At 43.4% G+C, this 17151-nt stretch overlaps 1 protein-coding gene across 1 annotated transcript in view; it reads left to right on the top strand.

Annotated features, from left to right (window-relative positions):
- Positions 1 to 411: 411 nt before the first annotated feature.
- Positions 412 to 17151, top strand: part of AMFR (autocrine motility factor receptor) — a 29785-nt gene continuing 13045 nt past the window's right edge. The window contains exons 1-7 of the mRNA XM_083749924.1: positions 412 to 2446; positions 8595 to 8687; positions 9869 to 10033; positions 10727 to 10879; positions 12188 to 12228; positions 13930 to 14062; positions 15021 to 15154. Of these exons, the coding sequence (XP_083606050.1) occupies positions 2174 to 2446; positions 8595 to 8687; positions 9869 to 10033; positions 10727 to 10879; positions 12188 to 12228; positions 13930 to 14062; positions 15021 to 15154 (992 nt within the window). The 5' untranslated portion in view covers positions 412 to 2173. The remainder of the gene's footprint in view (positions 2447 to 8594; positions 8688 to 9868; positions 10034 to 10726; positions 10880 to 12187; positions 12229 to 13929; positions 14063 to 15020; positions 15155 to 17151) is intronic.

Below are 17151 nucleotides of genomic sequence, written 5' to 3'. Positions count from 1 at the left end.
GATTTATCTATTAAATATCTATACCACCTTTCATCCAAGCACCACAGGAAATTTTACAATACACAAACACCAGAATACATAACATAGTAACAAAACAAAAACAATAACCCCTCTCTTGCAAGGAGATTGGCCTCCACATTGGGAGATGAGCAGGCAAACAAACTCGTAACATTGCGGCTGACGTAATTAGGTCCTATGATAGTGTTTGCTATTTGCTGTTTATAAACAAATACAGATCTACAACACAAGACTTGTGAGGGGAGGGATCAGAAAAACCTTTCTGTTTTGGTGGGACAATCCAGACACATGAATTGGTTACAGAAGTTCTTAAATTTGTTTTAGATGCTTTATTGAGGGAGTGTGGGATGTAACTGTAATAATAAATAGTCCATACCCACACAAGTTCTTTTTTAAAAAGTATATTTTTATTATTTCCCTCCTTAAACAATATTTTTGATAATACAATAACACAAAAACCTTTTGCTCTGCCGAGCACATGACTCCCCTCCTTCCCTTCAGCAGGTTTTCCACTTTCAAGTCCTGTCTCACAATTTAGTTCTTTAACTTCCATTGTCCACATTGTAGGATTTATTTCAATCTTGCTAGTGTCTTCAAATTTTTGCAATTGTTATTCAAATATACAATAAATTTACTCCAATCCCTTCAAAATTTTTGATCGTCCTGGTCTCGAATCCTGCAGGTCGGTCTGGCCAATTCTGCAAAGTCCATCATCTTCGCCTGCCACTCCACAATTGTAGGTACCTCCTGTAACTTCCATTTTTGGGCCATTAAAATTCTCGTCGCAACTGTGGCGTACACTGATGCAAGTTCTTTTGACAGACAGTATTTAAAAAATGTGGGGGCGGGGGCGGAACTGAAATATGCAAAATGTGTCCATGCTATGGGAATTTTATTATTCATAAAGCTTGCAGAGGGCTCCAACCCTGATGTCAACAGATGGAAGATGTGCATGATGATATCTTCCAGGAGGTACCGTTAAGTACTGTACCCACTCAACTTTGATCTGCACAACTGACTCTTTTACAATCGTTCTGCACTTGCAAGGAATTGCTTCTTCAAGGTGGAAGCACCAGCCCTTTGGAATTCCTTCCCCATTAATATTAGACAACCACCTCTCTATTGGTGCCTGCTATTTTTTATTTTTTTTAAAACCCATATTTTCATCTGTCCTGATGAGGCAGGGGAGTTTTACAAAGGACTGGAAATGTAAAAGATTGTGTTACAAGGCAGGGGATTAGTTGGCAATAGAAAGAAAGAAACCTCAATTTAAAAAAACCTAACTATCGGTCAACAGGTATGCACTATATTTCAATAAGATGGGCAGAGAAAATTGGACTATTCTGAACTGTTTGCAAGAAATGTGTTTGAATATTTACATACAAACCCATGTCTCACAAACAATATATTTATTTAAATTTGCCTGCTCTTCATGTTTACAAGACACTAACAAGGTTACAATGTTAAAATCAAAAGCTGTATTTTAAACATTCAAACTAAGCATTATACACCCAGCATGCATTTGCATATATAATTAATGTACTTTAATTAGAAGTATAACTTTTGGCATAGATTATGCCTGATGATAATAATGAAGCGTGTCTAGGTGTCTAAAATATATGTAGGGGGTGTGTTGTGTTAGATATGTCAGCGTATCCCGACAAGAAACCCGCCCCGCGCGGCCTGTTCCCCCACATCCACCCACCTTTCCCTCTGTCCGTCCCCTTTCTGTATTTCCCCTTCCATATTTCCGCGCCCGCCGGTCACTGCCTGGCAGGGGAAGGCTCAGCTGGGCGGCCTGTCCCGTCCTCCACCCCGAAGTCAGCGCCGGCCGCCTTCTCTCGCAGTCCGAAGCCGAGCGTCTCCCTCGCCCCTGACCGGAGAGGCCTCCGCCTCCGCGTCAGTGGGCCGGATTCGCTCCGCTGCCGCGACGGAGCGGGCGGGCTCCTGAGGGAGGCGCTCATTCGCTCGGGAAGAGGCCCCGGGGCGGCCAGCAGCGGGCGGGCGGGCGACTGCGCGGCTTTCGCTCCCGAGTTCCGTGCGTGTGGGCCGGAGTCAGCGGGAGTAGGCCTCTCCCTGCGGGCGCTAGGCCGTTGCCGGGAGACCCCACGGACCGCGCTAGCGAGCCCGGGCTGGAGCCCGCCAGGCCTCCGCGATGCCGCTGCTCTTCTTGGAGCGCTTCCCTTGGCCCAGCTTGCGCACTTACACGGCGCTCAGCGCCCTGGCCTTGCTGGGCAGCAGCCTCAGCGCCTACCGCGCCCTCAGCCAGGCCGCCGAGCACACGGAAGAGCCCCCCGGGGTGCGGCTGCAGCAGGAGACCGGAGGAGAAGGAGGAGGAGAAGGAGAGGAGGGCGACCTGTCGCCGCGGGCCGGGCCGGCCGCCCTGGACGTCGCCTATTACTTGCTCTCCGACAGCCTCTGCGTTTGGGTGAGCCGCCCGGGAAGGGAAGGCGAAGCGGGGTCTGAGGGGATTCCTTGGAGGTGGGGAGGCGTGATCCCCGGGGTCAGTGGGAGATAGACGGCCTGGGGAATAGGCCCCGGGTGGGGTGTGCGATGGGGATCACTTCGAAGAAAGGTGCGAGGAGGACGGGGCTGCTGAGGGCGAATTAGGAGACGGGGCAGGAAGGGGCGCCTGATTTGGGGCACAAGTGGCCCACCTGTAAAGGAGGAACACCTCTGGGCAACGTGGGGTGGGAGCCAACAACCCCACTCAGGTTGGTGGGCTGGATCCCACGAAGTTGTCCTCGGAGTAGACCCAGTGAAATTAATGGGTGCAAGGTTGTGGGACTAGGCCCACTGAAATCGCTAACACTTAAGCATGTCTGAGTCTGGCTCCAGTCCCGCTGGTGAGTTCGTTTGTTTTTTTACGGAAGAGAAGGTGCCTGCAGGAGAGGAGGGTATTGTGGGGAGTGGGCACCTGATGTTTGGAGGGAGTAGGGCAGGGGCCAGCAAACTTTTCCAGTAGGAGGCCGGCCCACTGTCCCTCAGACCTTGTGGGGGGCTGGACTATATATTTTTTTTGGGGGGGGGAATGAACGTATTCCTCTGCCCCACAAATAACCCAGAAATGCATTTTAACTAAAAGGACACATCCTACACACTGATTCCCGGACCGTCGGCTGGCTGGATTTAGAAGGTGATTGGGCCAGATCCACCCCCCGGGCCTTAGTTTGCCTACCCATGGAGTAGTGTGTATCTTCCATCTTATTCCCCATAGACACCCTTCACAGCAGTAATTCCCTGGCCAATATGCTCCTCCCTCTCAAAGAGGCCCAAAGAAATGTGGTCCTTGTGGGGTGGGCCAGAGGGTTGGGTCTGGCAAGGTGTAGCGACATAGTGGGACACACTGGTGAAAATATTAGGAAAGAGGATATAGACTTCTCTTTCCCCCACATTATGGGATGTGTGTTTTGTAGGGGATGTTCAAGGTAGCATCAGGGTGATGAGAGTAACTCTGCATGGCATGGTGTGGGTATAATGACAGGGAATAGGGTGTGTATGCCTAAGGAGCAGAGCAGGGATTACATGTGCTTGTTTGGGGAAGAGGGTGCTAGTCACCCACTGCTCCCTGACCTTCTGTTCCTATTTACACATCTGAGTAGGTGGGGGGACATTTTTTTGGCAGAGTGATAAAGCTGGCAGAAGGAGAAGGCATCTGAAAGGCAAATGTAAAGATGTTAAGGGTCAAAAAGTGTGGGGACAGAGTAGCAGATTAGGGAGTACAAAGGGTTATTCATTGTCCCTAAGTAAATATTTAGTAGGAAAAAAGTAGTTGCTGGAAGTGGTTTTGATTCTTTAAGGAGTAGCTAGGGAAGCGAGGGATGCTGGCCTAGGAATTTTGGGGGATACATGATAGACAGCACCTAGAAGAATAAGGAGGCAGTGTAGTAACTAGAACGTGATGGTGCTAATGAAGAAAGTTCATTTAATGTTGATTCCAAGGTTGTCTGGTCGCCTTGTATTCTCTTTCTTGCCTTGTTCTGAAGGGGTATCCCTAATTTCAAAGCATCTTGACTCCATAGTTGTCTGGTTCAGGGGATTTGCAAGGTACTGCAGGACTTTAATTTTATTTCGGCTGTTTGTCAGTTGCTTTTCAGGACCAAGTCCTCACAAAATGACAGAGAGAAAGAAATACAATAGAACCTCAGGCAGAATATGAAGCATTGAGAAGATGCAGACAAATAGATGTATTGGAGATACTGAACTAGATTACCAAAATTCTCTTAAGGAAAGACAGTAGTAAAAATATAAGTTTATGGCTTTCCTGAATTTGGCTTAAGGGGCCAAAGCAAATATTAAGTCGAAGACAGTTCTCCAACTGCAGAACCACTATTGAAAAGATCCTGTGTTGTGTGCTCAGCACCCTAATTGATTTCCTGCCCAGAGTGGCTGGGGCAACCTAGGACTCAGCTAGACTGGAAAAGAAAAAGTGATTTATATGCATTGTAAAAGCGAGATGAGCGCCGCAAACCCAGAGTTCGTCATGACTGGACCTAATGGTCAGGGGTCCCTTTACCTTTTACTATGTACGATATAACATTGTACCACCAGATGGCGACATGGAGTTTCATTTTTCTCTAAGCGTTTTCCCTGTTTAAATTTACAACACTTTAAACTGAAACGCTTCTTTGATGTGTCTAGATCCAGCCCCAGTTAGTTAGGCAGCTAATAATAATAATAATTTCACCAACAGACATACAAGGAGGACCTCAGACACAGTTCTTAAATTTACAAGTAGGGTCATATGAGAGCAGGCTTCATTTAAGACTTTGCAGGTTAAACCATTTAGGAATTAATAATTTTATTATTTATACCCCGCCCATCTAGTTGGGTTTCCCCAGCCACTCTAGGTGGCTTACAGCATATCTAAAAACATAATAAAAACATCAAGCATAAAAACTTCCTGATACAGGGTTGCTTTCAGATGTCTTCTAAAAGTTGTGTAATTCTTTATCTCCTTGACATCTGAAGGGAGGATGTTCCACAGGGAGGAATTGGGCTGAGACATTGATGATGATGATGATGATGATGATGATGATGCCATAGAATGTTAATCAGCTAGAGGCCTGGTTATAGAGAAATGTTTTTGCCTGGCACCTAAAGATATGTAATGAAGGCACCAGGTGATTTTTGCTAGGGAGAGCATTCCACAAATGAGGAGTCACCGCAGAAAAAGCCCATTCTTGTGTTGCTACCCTCCAGACCTCTTGTGGAGGAAGCACACAAGGGCCTAAGATGATGATTGCAGGGTCCAAGTTGGTTCATATGGGGATAGATGGTTCTTGAGGTAATGCGGTCTTGAGCCATTTAAGTCTTTATAGGTCAGAAGCAGCACTTTCAATTGGGTCCGGAAACTGATTGGCAGCCAGTGCAGTCAGGCCAGGATTGGCGTTACTGTATATGCTCAAACCAACTTGCCCCAGTGAGCAACCTGGCTGCTGAATTCAGCACCAGCTGAATTTTCCTGTCTTCTGAGGCAACCTTACATATAACATGTTGCAGTAATCTAAGCTAGAGGTTAGCAGAGCATAGATACCAGACCTGAGGCTATCCCTGTTCATATAAGGATGCAGTTGTGCCCCCAGCCAAAGCTTATTGAAGACACTTCACTACTGAGGATACCTGACCACCAGGCTATGTACCCACTCCTTCAGAGGGATTGTAACCCCATCATGAGCATGCAACCTCCCTTCCATCCAATCTAGGGAACCACCCACTAACAGTTACTTAGTGTTAGCTGGATTGAACTTCATTTTGTTGGCTCTCATCCATTTCATTACTGAGACGAGGCAACAGTCTAGCACATCCATTGCCACACTTGTAAATCTAAAGGAGAAGTAATGCTGTGTGTCACCAGCATATTGCTGATGACATACTTCAAAACTCTGGATAACCCCACTCAGTGCTTTCATGTAGAAACCACTGAGTGGGGATTAAACAGCACAGGGGATAAAATAGAACCCCAAATTGAATACTTTACAGGGCCTCCCAAGTATCACCCTCTGGAAATAATAATCGAAGTTGAACTGGAACCACTGCAAAACAGTGCCACCCAGCCCTAAATAGGACAGCTGTTCTAGAAGAATATCATGGTCATTGTTATCAGCCAAGAGGAGCAAGGGTCCAGAGCCCAAGTGGTTGCCCTGACTGATTCAAGCATTTTGTCCACATCCTTGAGCCTTACTAACCGAAACACATCCAACATTAGGACTAGACAGTGCTCTGGACATTCCTTGAGATTCATCTGATGTAACAGCAGAGTCAAGATCCCAGTGGATGCAAGTGATTTTATCCTCAAATGCTTTGCAAACAAGTCACAGCAAGCTACTGTCAGTTCTCCCACCTCATTTGGACCAGACTGTAAGGGGCCCCACACACCTGCAAAAGCTCTGCCAGATGGCACATTGAAGATGCAATGGAGGCAGCAAAGTCTGCTTCAGGAGGCAGCAGCAGCTGCATAAAATGACTTTGGCCCCTGAGTCATAGGTCATAGAGTTTTGTCCTACTCAGTGCTTCCTAGATCTCCCCAGCATAATCTCCCACAGCTCTTACACAAGTTCAGTGTTGGCAATTTGTGACACAGGAAATATATCTTAAGTACACCTCAGGCATGGTATGAGCAGGCTAGTTCCTTGGTGTCAATGAAGTGATCTGCCTTCCAGAACATTCTCTGGCCAGTTTTAAACTTGTAGAGCAAGGTCATTGCTTTGGGGTTGTTGTTAATGCTTATGCAACCTGATCAGTGGCCTCAGTCCTATTGCTACAGGCTAAGATTATGCTTGAGCTATGTATTTCATGTTTGCCCAGAGTGTGTGGAGAAATACACAGGGGTTACTTAGATTTTGCTGGCTGCATTCTGAAGCTAACATTCAAAAATTGTACACCTCAGTTCTCATCTGCTTTACCTGATTTTGTAAGTGAAATAAGACAGCGTACTCGATGCATTTGATAATTGCCTATAAAATCTCATGCCAAAACAGCAGGTAGAGTTCAGTTCAGTTAGAGTTCAATTCTGTACATCATAGGTGGATAACCTCATGCCTGGGGTCTGAATGTGGTCCTCCAGGCCACTCTGCCTGGCCCTTGGGACTTTCTCTATGCCACACACTCACCAGGCCTACTCTGCAACATTCTCAAGTGATTTTTCTTTCTGGAATGTGTCTTTGAACTGTGATAATGCCACTTCCTTGTCTGGATAGAGAGATAATTGTGTGTGTGTGTGCACGCCTGTGCACTGCAAATTCTAACATTTGCAGAATTCTGTCTGTAATGCGCCTTGCTGTACAAAGTTAAGAGTTGCATCCATTGCTTTTGCTTAGGCTCCTGTGTCCATTTGTGGTGTCAGGGCAGGATCTGGGGCCAGAAATCTAGGGCCACAATATGCAGCAAGACTGGCTGATCACATTCGAAGTAATACATGTTACCATCTAAGAGGAGGGGGCCTATGAACATTAGGTTCAGGGTCTAACCCAGGCTTCCTCAGTCTCAGCCCTCCAGAAGCTGAGAAAGCTGTAGACATTGAGCAGCATTCATTTTCATTTAAAAAGGCAAAGGCAAACTGGCTCAGCCACATTTTTATGTTGTTTGGTTCATGCTCTTATTCAACTTATTAAACAATATACAGTGGTACCTTGTGTTATGGACAGGATCCATTCTGGAGGCCCGTCTGTAATGTGAAATGCCAGCAACTCAAAGCGCTGTGTCTATGCAGGCGCGTGGCACGATTTGGCACTTCTGCGCAGGCACGAAGTGCGATTTAGTGCTTCTGCACGGGCACGAGCAGCAAAACCTGGGAGTAACCCATTCTGGTACTTCTGGGTTGCCGTGGGACGTAACGCGAAAAGATGCAACACGAAGCGGACGGAACAGGGTGTATGACTGTATGGAATTTTAAACTGGGGGAAGTATTGTTTTTGTTTGTTACTGTGTTATATATTTTTATATTGTAAACAACCTTGCGATTTGTTGAAATGAATTGTAGTACAGTGGTACCTCGGGTTACATATGCTTCAGGTTACATACGCTTCAGATTACATACGCTTCAGGTTAAAGATTCCGCTAATCCAGAAATAGTGCTTCAGGTTAAGAACTTTGCTTCAGGATGAGAACAGAAATGGTGCTCTGGCGGCACGGCAGCAGCAGGAGGCCCCATTAGCTAAAGTGGTGCTTCAGGTTAAGAACAGTGTCAGGTTAAGTACGGACCTCCAGAACGAATTAAGTACTTAACCCGCGGTACCACTGTATACAAATATTTGTATAAACAAAACAAAATAACATAGGTTTCTGGAGGTATTTTCTTGTATCCTAGGATGGCCTCTTTTCCAGGGAACTTCCAACGTACGTAGCCTTTAATATTACCTGCTTAGGAGGGAGAGAACCTAATAACTACCATTTTATACCGCTAAACACTTGAAGGAGGCAAAGGCTAATCACAGCTGGGAGAAATATGGTACTTGATCAGTTGGGCAAATTGGCCAGGGGGTTCCAAACCAGTGAGTTTTAATGGAAGAGAATTCATGTTGAGACTCAAGACAGGATAGGCATGACATATAAATATATTTTATTTTTTGTTCCAGGTACTGGTGAATACGGCTTGCTGTATTTTGATGCTGATTGCTAAACTAATACAGGGTGTTGTGTTTGGTCCCCTCCGTGTTAGTGAAAGACAGGTAAGAAAGGCCTGTAGGTCTTGCTGGTGGGTAGACTTAACAAAAAACTTTGTGATAGGTGGATTTGTGATTTTCATTTTTCATCTGGGAATATTTAACTTCCAGGCATATGTTCGTACGTAACCTTCTTCCTTATTCACTACATATAGAAAATAAAGTCTTGCTTACAGGTATATCTTGATCTGACCATGGTATGCAGATCAGTTCAGGTATATAGATAGTACAGAGATTCAAAACGTAGGCTGTGTTGCTTAGAGGGGTACTGGCTCAGCTCTAAAGTTGAGAGGCCTTTGATTATACTAGATTATAGAACAGATGGGGAATCTGTGGCTCTCCAGATGTTGTGGCTCTCCAGATGTTGTTGCACTAGAGCTCTCATCATCCCTGACCACTATCCACACTGGTTGGGACTGATGGGAGTTGTAATCTAAGAACATCTGGAGGACCACAGGCTCACCATCCTTGTATTAGAAATTGCTGCTGAGATATTTTGATGGAGGATGGTATATAAATATATATATATATTTAAAAATAATGTTAATAGAGGAAGAAGAGTTATGCTTATGTACTCTAAAATGAATTATGGGTTTGAAAATGAAACCTAAGAGACTTTGGCCACCCTCATTAAGCCATAGACTAGATTTTTCAAGCAGCCTAACAAGCAACAACATCCTGATTACAGGGGGAAACACCCAATTTCTCAATGGTTCTTGAACTTGCAGCATGTACATGTGCAATCCGAGTAGCATTACGTACCCTTGTGGGGTTTGTGTAGACCACGTTTTTGACTGATTTTTTAAATAATCCACCATTTTTGTAGTATCCTCCAGAATTTGTAGCTTACAACTATCATTATCTGTGACCATTGGCCAAGCTATCTGGGGTTGATGGGAGTTGTAGTCCACACAATCTGGAAGGCAACACTTTGACTAACCCTGTCTTAAGAGTATAGACTGCACCATATTTTTCTATCTCTTACTTGCTAGTAAGGACCTTTTGCATTTTAAAGAATCAATGGCTTTGAGGGTTAGATGACAACGCTCCACATCTAAGGTAGATTCTTAGCTAAGAATGTGGGGATAAGCCCTCAGCATAATAACTTTAACAGCTGTTTTCATGTGGGTGTCAGTAGCTCCATTCTTGAAGAACTCTTTTTAACTACATGTACAAATCTCTTTCAGCATCTCAAGGACAAATTTTGGAACTTCATCTTCTACAAGTTCATCTTTATTTTTGGTGTACTAAATGTTCAGACGGTGGAAGAAGTGGTCATGTGGTGCCTTTGGTTCTCCGGACTCGTGTTTCTGCATCTTATGGTTCAGCTCTGCAAGGATAGGTTTGAATATGTAAGTTTTGGCTGGTGGTTTGAAGTTGAGGATGAGAGTTCTTTTATACAGGAGTGTATGTCTAAACAACTGAGCCTAGGGCTTGCTGATCGGAAGGTTGGCGGTTCGAATCCCCACGATGGGGTGAGCTCCCGTTGCTTGGTCCCTGCTCCTGCCAACCTAGCAGTTCGAAAGCATGTCAAAGTGCAAGTAGATAAATAGGCAGAAAGGTAAACGGCATTTCCGTGCGCTGCTCTGGTTTGCCAGAAGCGGCTTAGTCATGCTGGCCACATACCCGGAAGCTGTACGCCGGCTCCCTCGGTCAGTAAAGCGAGATGAGCGCCGCAACCCCAGAGTTGGCCACGACTGGACCTAATGGTCAGGGGTCCCTTTACCTTTCTGTATTCTCTTGCCAAAGAAATCTAAAGTTGATACGTAGATTAAATGATGGAAATCAGTTTGAGTTGTTTATTTTTGCTTGAGCTTGTCAATCGCCTCAGCTTGTCGATCTATGGTAAAGAACAAATAAATCCTGGAAGGCTTTTCAGCATATACCTCCTGTTCAAGTTGCGCTTGAGACTTCAGTCTATGTGCCAGTTTTCTGTGCTTTTTTCCAAGTTCTTTAACATGCTTTGGCTCTGCAGGAATTCATTGTGTTTTGGAAGTAAATAGGCGCAACTGATGTTTTCCAATGCCTTCATTTGTATATTTCAGCTTTCCTTTTCACCCACCACACCAATGAACAGCCACATCAGAGTCCTGACCCTGCTAGTAGCTATGCTTCTTTCCTGCTGTGGACTAGCGGTTGTGTGTGGTATTATTGGCTATACCCATGGAATGCACACATTATCTTTCATGGCAGCAGAGGTGAGATTTCATGTTAGTGTGAGATTAATGTGCTCACCTTTTTCTGGTTAGCCTTGTTTTATTTGTTCAACCTTGTTTGTGTATGCTCTAATTCTCTAGCAGAATATATCAGAATTTATTTTTGATTCATAGAGTATCCATTGAATAGGGCTTAATTGCATTTTTATGCTCAACATTATGAATATTTTTTGCAGAAAGCAGTGTGAGCAGTTAACATTCTGTTGTCTGGGCTTAGGAAAACTCAAGCCACTATATGAAAAATTGGTGAATGTAGCCTGTTTGAAATAATTGCCATCTGTATTAAGTGCTAATACTCTTAAGGGTTCTAAAATATATTTTAATTCAGGATGATTTACAGCATTCATTCATAACTGAGTTTGTGAGCCCTTTGATCTCCAGGAGTCCACTAAATTAAATGAGTATAAGAGAAGGAGAGGAAGGAGAAAAATCTAAATTTAAATGAATAACCAGTTGTATAGAAAAGGAAATAATGGTTGCAAGAGCAATCTTCTACAAGCTAGTGCCTTTCAGGTGTTGGACTACAACTCCCATCAGTCTCAACCATCATAACCAATGGAATTATGCTTATTTGAACATACAGTAGCACATGCAAATGCTCTCCTCCCATAACTTGTGAGGAGACAAGTTGCCCAATAATGCCTGTAGTAGCAGTTTTGGTGAGCAGAGGAGGAATTACTGAAAAAAGACACCAGACAATGTTTTTAAAATGAAAATTTAATTAATTAACAACACCACCAGAGTTGTACCAAATTCTGCCATCAAGGACATCTCTTTTTATACGTGGCTTATTATTTCCTTATTTCCTTATAAAACAAGCTACTATTTGTGGCTCTGACCTTTTAAAAAATAAATGGAAATCTGAAAGAAATATAATCCTCTTATGTCTTATGACAAATGATTATATCAATTTTCACTTCAATCTCTAACCATTCTTAAGCTTGTTCCGTAGAACAATGAGAACCATTTGCAAGAAGCTCCCTTCCTGCCCTAATCAGTCTTCCAAGGGGGAGAGCTTACAGACCGTCTATTGTATGGTACCATTCTGTTCCCTTCTGAAGGAGCCTTTCTAATTCCTGGAGCTTATTCCTTCCCATCTTGGGCATATGAAGGAAGATAGCATAGACTTGTTAGCAAAAGTTTAATACTGAAATTTAAGAAGCACATTTTGTCCTGTCTGTCTGGAAAATCAGTTTTCTTGTTTTTCTAGTTCTCTGCCTCAGGTTTCTAGTTCTCTTATCAGGTTTCAAACAATTCCAGTGAATTGTTTCCTCTTTTTGTTCCCTACAGTCCCTACTTGTTACTGTGAGAACTGTGCATGTGATTTTACGGTAAGTAAGAGATTGGGGTTTAGGTAGGTAACAAAGGGCATGTGTTTGATTTCACATACAAAGCATGTTTGTTGAGAGGAGCATGCTTCAGTTGTCAAACTGTTCTTCCTTTTCTGTTTTTTATTTACCCATGTAATTATTTTCAATAAATTATTGAAGGGGATTGGACAACCTTTGGCCCTCCAGAAGTAGCTGGACTTCAACTCCTAGCATTCCTGACCCTTGACCCTACTGACTGGGGCTGATAGGAGTTGGAGGCCAATATCTGGGTTACCTCTGAAGTGCAGGATGGTATGATTTGTTTTATGTAAAAAGTATAGAATAGAATAAAACATTAGTATATTGAAATATAATGGTGTTATTCTGAAACTTTGGGTTAAATTATAGTATTTAAAAAGGCATGCAGTAGGACTAGGATGTACAGATTGATCAACACCAAGGGCCACATCAGAGTGACTATCATAAGATAGAACACATCTGATTTTCATATTAAACTTTTAAAAAAAATAGTACTCTCTTCTTCTAATGGTATAGTGACCGCTTCAGTCTGGCTGGTGCACCTGTTCTTATATTCTTACTTATTCAGCAAATGAGTTAAATGAGTCAGTCTTAAGAAGATGTCTGATTTTATCAACATTAAAGTTGAAAAATATAATGCACTTGAGTCCTTCTTTAACATCTTAGATTGTTTGCCTCAATATTTTCTATTTTTTCTTTGTAACTTTAAGGACTTCAGACTTCTGTAGAAAAAATATGCAGTTAAATCAGAGTGGTTTATGGAATTTATATAGGTTCCTTTGATCAGATCTCTGGTGCAGTATGTGTTTTGGAGGCTAATTTTTTTCCAAATGGATATTTTTAATTTAAATGAAAGTGTTAAAGTTTAGATTCATATTTTAAAACTGTCAATAAGTGCCAGGGTTTAAAATCAAATCTGAATCAAAATGTTTAATATAAACATGTTATCTATTCACTCATAATCTCTTCCATCTTAATATGAGTTAAATATATATATATGTAAAAGACTGTATCAGGAATGGTGGGCTGGCATTACACACATGATACAGTGGATTCTTGTATATCTTCTTGTGTGAGTTGTAAATATTTACTTAGATTGTTAGCCACAATTACTTTATTAAATTTGTATATTGCCCATCATCCAAAGATCTCAACATAAAAATACAAAATGAGAACATAGATACATAATAAAAACAAAAACAAACCAATAACCCCACTTCAACAAGCACATCTGAAAGGCCATAGATTGCTTAATCAACCAAAGGCCTAGTTATAGAGAAACGTCTTCTCCTGGTGCCTAATGATATGTAATGAAGGCACCTGGCGAGTCTCCTGGGGAGAGCATTCCACAAGTGGGGAGCCACTGCAGAAAAGGCCTGTTCTCCTGTTGCCACCTTCCAGACCAGGATTGGTGTAATATACTGAGATCGCATTATTTTCCTCAAATAAGGACACTCAGGTCTCTGAGCTTTGACTCCACCTGCCTTTGTCATTCCTATCCTGGCCAAGTAAGGGGAGAGGGGAGAATAGAGCCCACATGATGTATAACCCTTCTTTACAGATGTGCTTTAGGTGAGTAAGTATGTACTAGTTTGTGTTAAGAATGAGTCTTTAATGTTGATATTTCTAAAACTGGCAAAATGCTTTTCAAATAATACAGTGTTCACTCCTTCCCTCACTTAGGTATGTCATTCATCTCTGGGATCTCAACCATGAAGGTACCTGGGAAAGCAAGGGAACGTACGTTTATTACACAGACTTCATCATGGAGCTAATGCTTTTGTCCCTGGATCTGATGCATCACATTCACATGCTGGTATGCATTGTTAACTGATAAATCATGGCCTATATAGAATGGGAATAATATAGAACTGGCTTTTATAGAAGTGTTTAAAAACACCTTTATTGTTACTATTTATGGCTTGTTACGTCCTGCATCCTTAAGCCATACTAAAGAAGGGTTGTGAGCATGTGGGGAGAGAACTGTGTGGGAGAGAACTTCGGCTTTGATTGCTATTTTTGCTGCAGTATTTCCTGCTGTAGAAGAGAAGAGCCACTTTCTCTTCTGGACTCTCTGATTGTGGGACCTGCTGTGGTTAAACAGCAAGCGTAGCTCTATTTATGGAGAACACTGCTGCTTTTCAAAATTAAAAGTTTTCCCCAAGTGACATACAATTGATATCATAAAACATTTAGTGGCAGCCCACCTTGTTATAGCCCAGAGATGGAAATAGGGTTCAAATTTTACAATCAATAACTGGCTCAAAAATACTTCCTCTGTAAACTGCGGGGGCCTGCAGTGGCCATAATCTTTGTTTGTGCCTACCTTTAAAACCAGCCTGAAACATGGGACACATTTTTACCTTCTCAATGACCCCTTGTGTCACTTTCAGCCCTACAATTCCGTGTTTCTATGCTGTTGTGCTTCTAGTTAGGTCTTCCTCTTTCCTTAATATGGTGGGGAGGGGGGGGGGGGAGAAGTTTGTTGCTGTTTGGAAGCCCAAACTAAGCAACACTCTGAATTAGAACTCCATAAGCAGCTTGTTTCTAGCAAACTCAGAAAGAGTGCTATGGCAGCTTTTAGGATGTGGCTGCATTGGGACTTCAAAGAGAGAGCCATATGCACAGTAGGCTAATTTCTGGCATTGTCTTTTTATTGCCTGGTGTATTTGCATGCCATTCATGCCATTCTCTTCTTTCTCTCCCTGTCCACCCACACCTTCACTTATGTGCTGCTGGATTACTTAATGCTCTTTTAAACGTTTGTTTGGAAGCTGTTTGGCAATATCTGGTTGTCGATGGCCAGCCTGGTGATCTTTATGCAGCTGCGTTACCTGTTCCATGAGGTTCAGCGCAGACTTCGCCGCCACAAGAACTATCTCCGTGTGGTTGGAAATATGGAAGCGAGGTGAGCAAGTTCCTCTAACTGCGCAAGACTAGGAGAGAGTCCAGTCTCACAGTGTTCTCTTTTAGGGTTGTACCCAGTGTTAGTCATGCTCAGAGTAGAAGCATTGAAACATGACTAGTTTAGGCCCATTAATTTCAGTAGGTCTGTGCCAAGTAAAACTTAGTTGGAGACAACCCTTAATTTCCTTGCCATCTGACTGTTACAAAACTGGTTTGCGAGGAGTAAACTTGCTGATCTTCACAGTTCCAGTGATGATATGGTAATTTATTACTTATACCATGCCTAACTGACTGGGTTGCCCCAGCCGCTCTGGGCAGCTTCCAGCATAATAAAAGCACAGCAGAATGTCAAACATTAAAAATCTTCCCAATACAGGGCTGCCTTCACATGTCTTCAGAAAGTTGTGTAGTTGATAACGAGGATAGGCTTATTATTATTATTTTTCCTTATCAGTGTTTTTTTCAAGGCTGTCACTGGATGAACTTAACCTTGGATGATTAATTTCATGAGTCTTAATTGTTTTCAAATCAATTGGGTGGTGGCAGAGTGGGAGCCTGAAGCTCCTTGGGGTCTGTTGTAATGAGCAGCTATGGCCTGGTGTTATTTCTGAAGAGGCCCTTGGTGAACTAGCTGAGCAGGTACCAGTATTTTAATTCTCCCAGTTCCACCATAAATAGGCACTGAAAAGGCATCCTCTTTGAGTCGCAGCTGGATATCTTTGCTCAGATGGCATTTTGGTCTAGCTAGATACCGTAAAGAGCCACATGCTGATGGTGGGGTGACCATCTTGGCTGTCTCTTTGTGCCAGACCTAGATCATCAAACCACTTCCGGGTTGGCGCCATCGCCGAATGGCGGGCTCCCTCTGTGCTCCGGAGGGAGCCGGCTCGGCAGGGGTTGGGTTCTACCGCGCCGGCGACGCGGGGACCCTCAAAAGCCATGGGCACGGAGCCCCATGGACATGGTGACTCGGCTGGCACCTTTGCGCCCCTCCCCGGCCCGCGAAAGAGCCTTTTTAAAGGCTAAGGAACGGGCGCCTGGGGGGGGGGTGGTGCTTTGAGTCCGCCGCTTCCCCTGCCGAGCGAAGCCGCATGCCATTCGGTGGAGAGCGCTAGCTTCTTCTATTGAAAATTTGGATCCAAAAGAAAAACCCGTGAGTAATTGGACTATGGATTAAAAAGAGGGATAAATTTTTAAAATTTGATGCGAACGGGGGAGGTGGAAAAAGGAAGTCAGCCCCCCCTTTATTGTAGAAAAGACAAAACAAAGGATTTGACAACTAAGATCGAGTGTAATCCTATCTTGATGAACTAACAACTTCGCGAGGGAAAATTATAAGTTTGAGCTGGAGGAGAAAAGGAGAATTTGCATTAAAAAGCAACCCCCTCCCCGGAATCCCTGGAGCGATCTGCGAGAATACCTGGAGAAGAGTAATGGAGGCTTTGACAGCTGTCAAAGAGCTGTCAAAACGGAAGAACAAAATAGAGACGGTGTTTTGAGGACTTTGCCAGTTACATTTGGATATAAATTGGATACAAATTGTTTCAAATAAGGATTAACAAGCTATTTGGACTGGTGGATGTGATCTGGAAGGGAACTCAGTTACTGTAATCCATCTAGAGGAGCTGAGGGATATTGCATGTGTTTTTGCTAGGAAACTTGAACAGTTGAACAGAACTTTCAACCTCCTGGGAAACTGCAGAAATGGAACATTATTTTGTCTACAGAGGTCTACATACCACAAGAAACAATGGATTTATCTGTTGGAAAATGAAAGGGACATGACGTAATGTTTTGCTCCTGAATAACAAGCCTCTGCAGAGGAATTAGAAGCTTTTGGAAAAAGAACCTTTCTGCGGGAGAACAGGGAAACAAAAAGGAGGAGAGTGACCGACAAGAATAAGGAAACAACAAGAACTGGACAGAACTGGAAGTGGGGACGTTTGGGATATCCAGATTTGACAAGCTTATGGAAAGAAAATTGGAGTTTTTACTCCT

Source organism: Podarcis gaigeae (genome assembly GCF_964106915.1).
Source record: "Podarcis gaigeae genome assembly, chromosome: 8".
In the NCBI taxonomy this organism is placed as follows: Eukaryota; Metazoa; Chordata; class Lepidosauria; order Squamata; family Lacertidae; genus Podarcis; species Podarcis gaigeae.
Note: the sequence above shows the minus strand (reverse complement) of the source record. Positions and strands in the feature narration are given on the sequence as shown.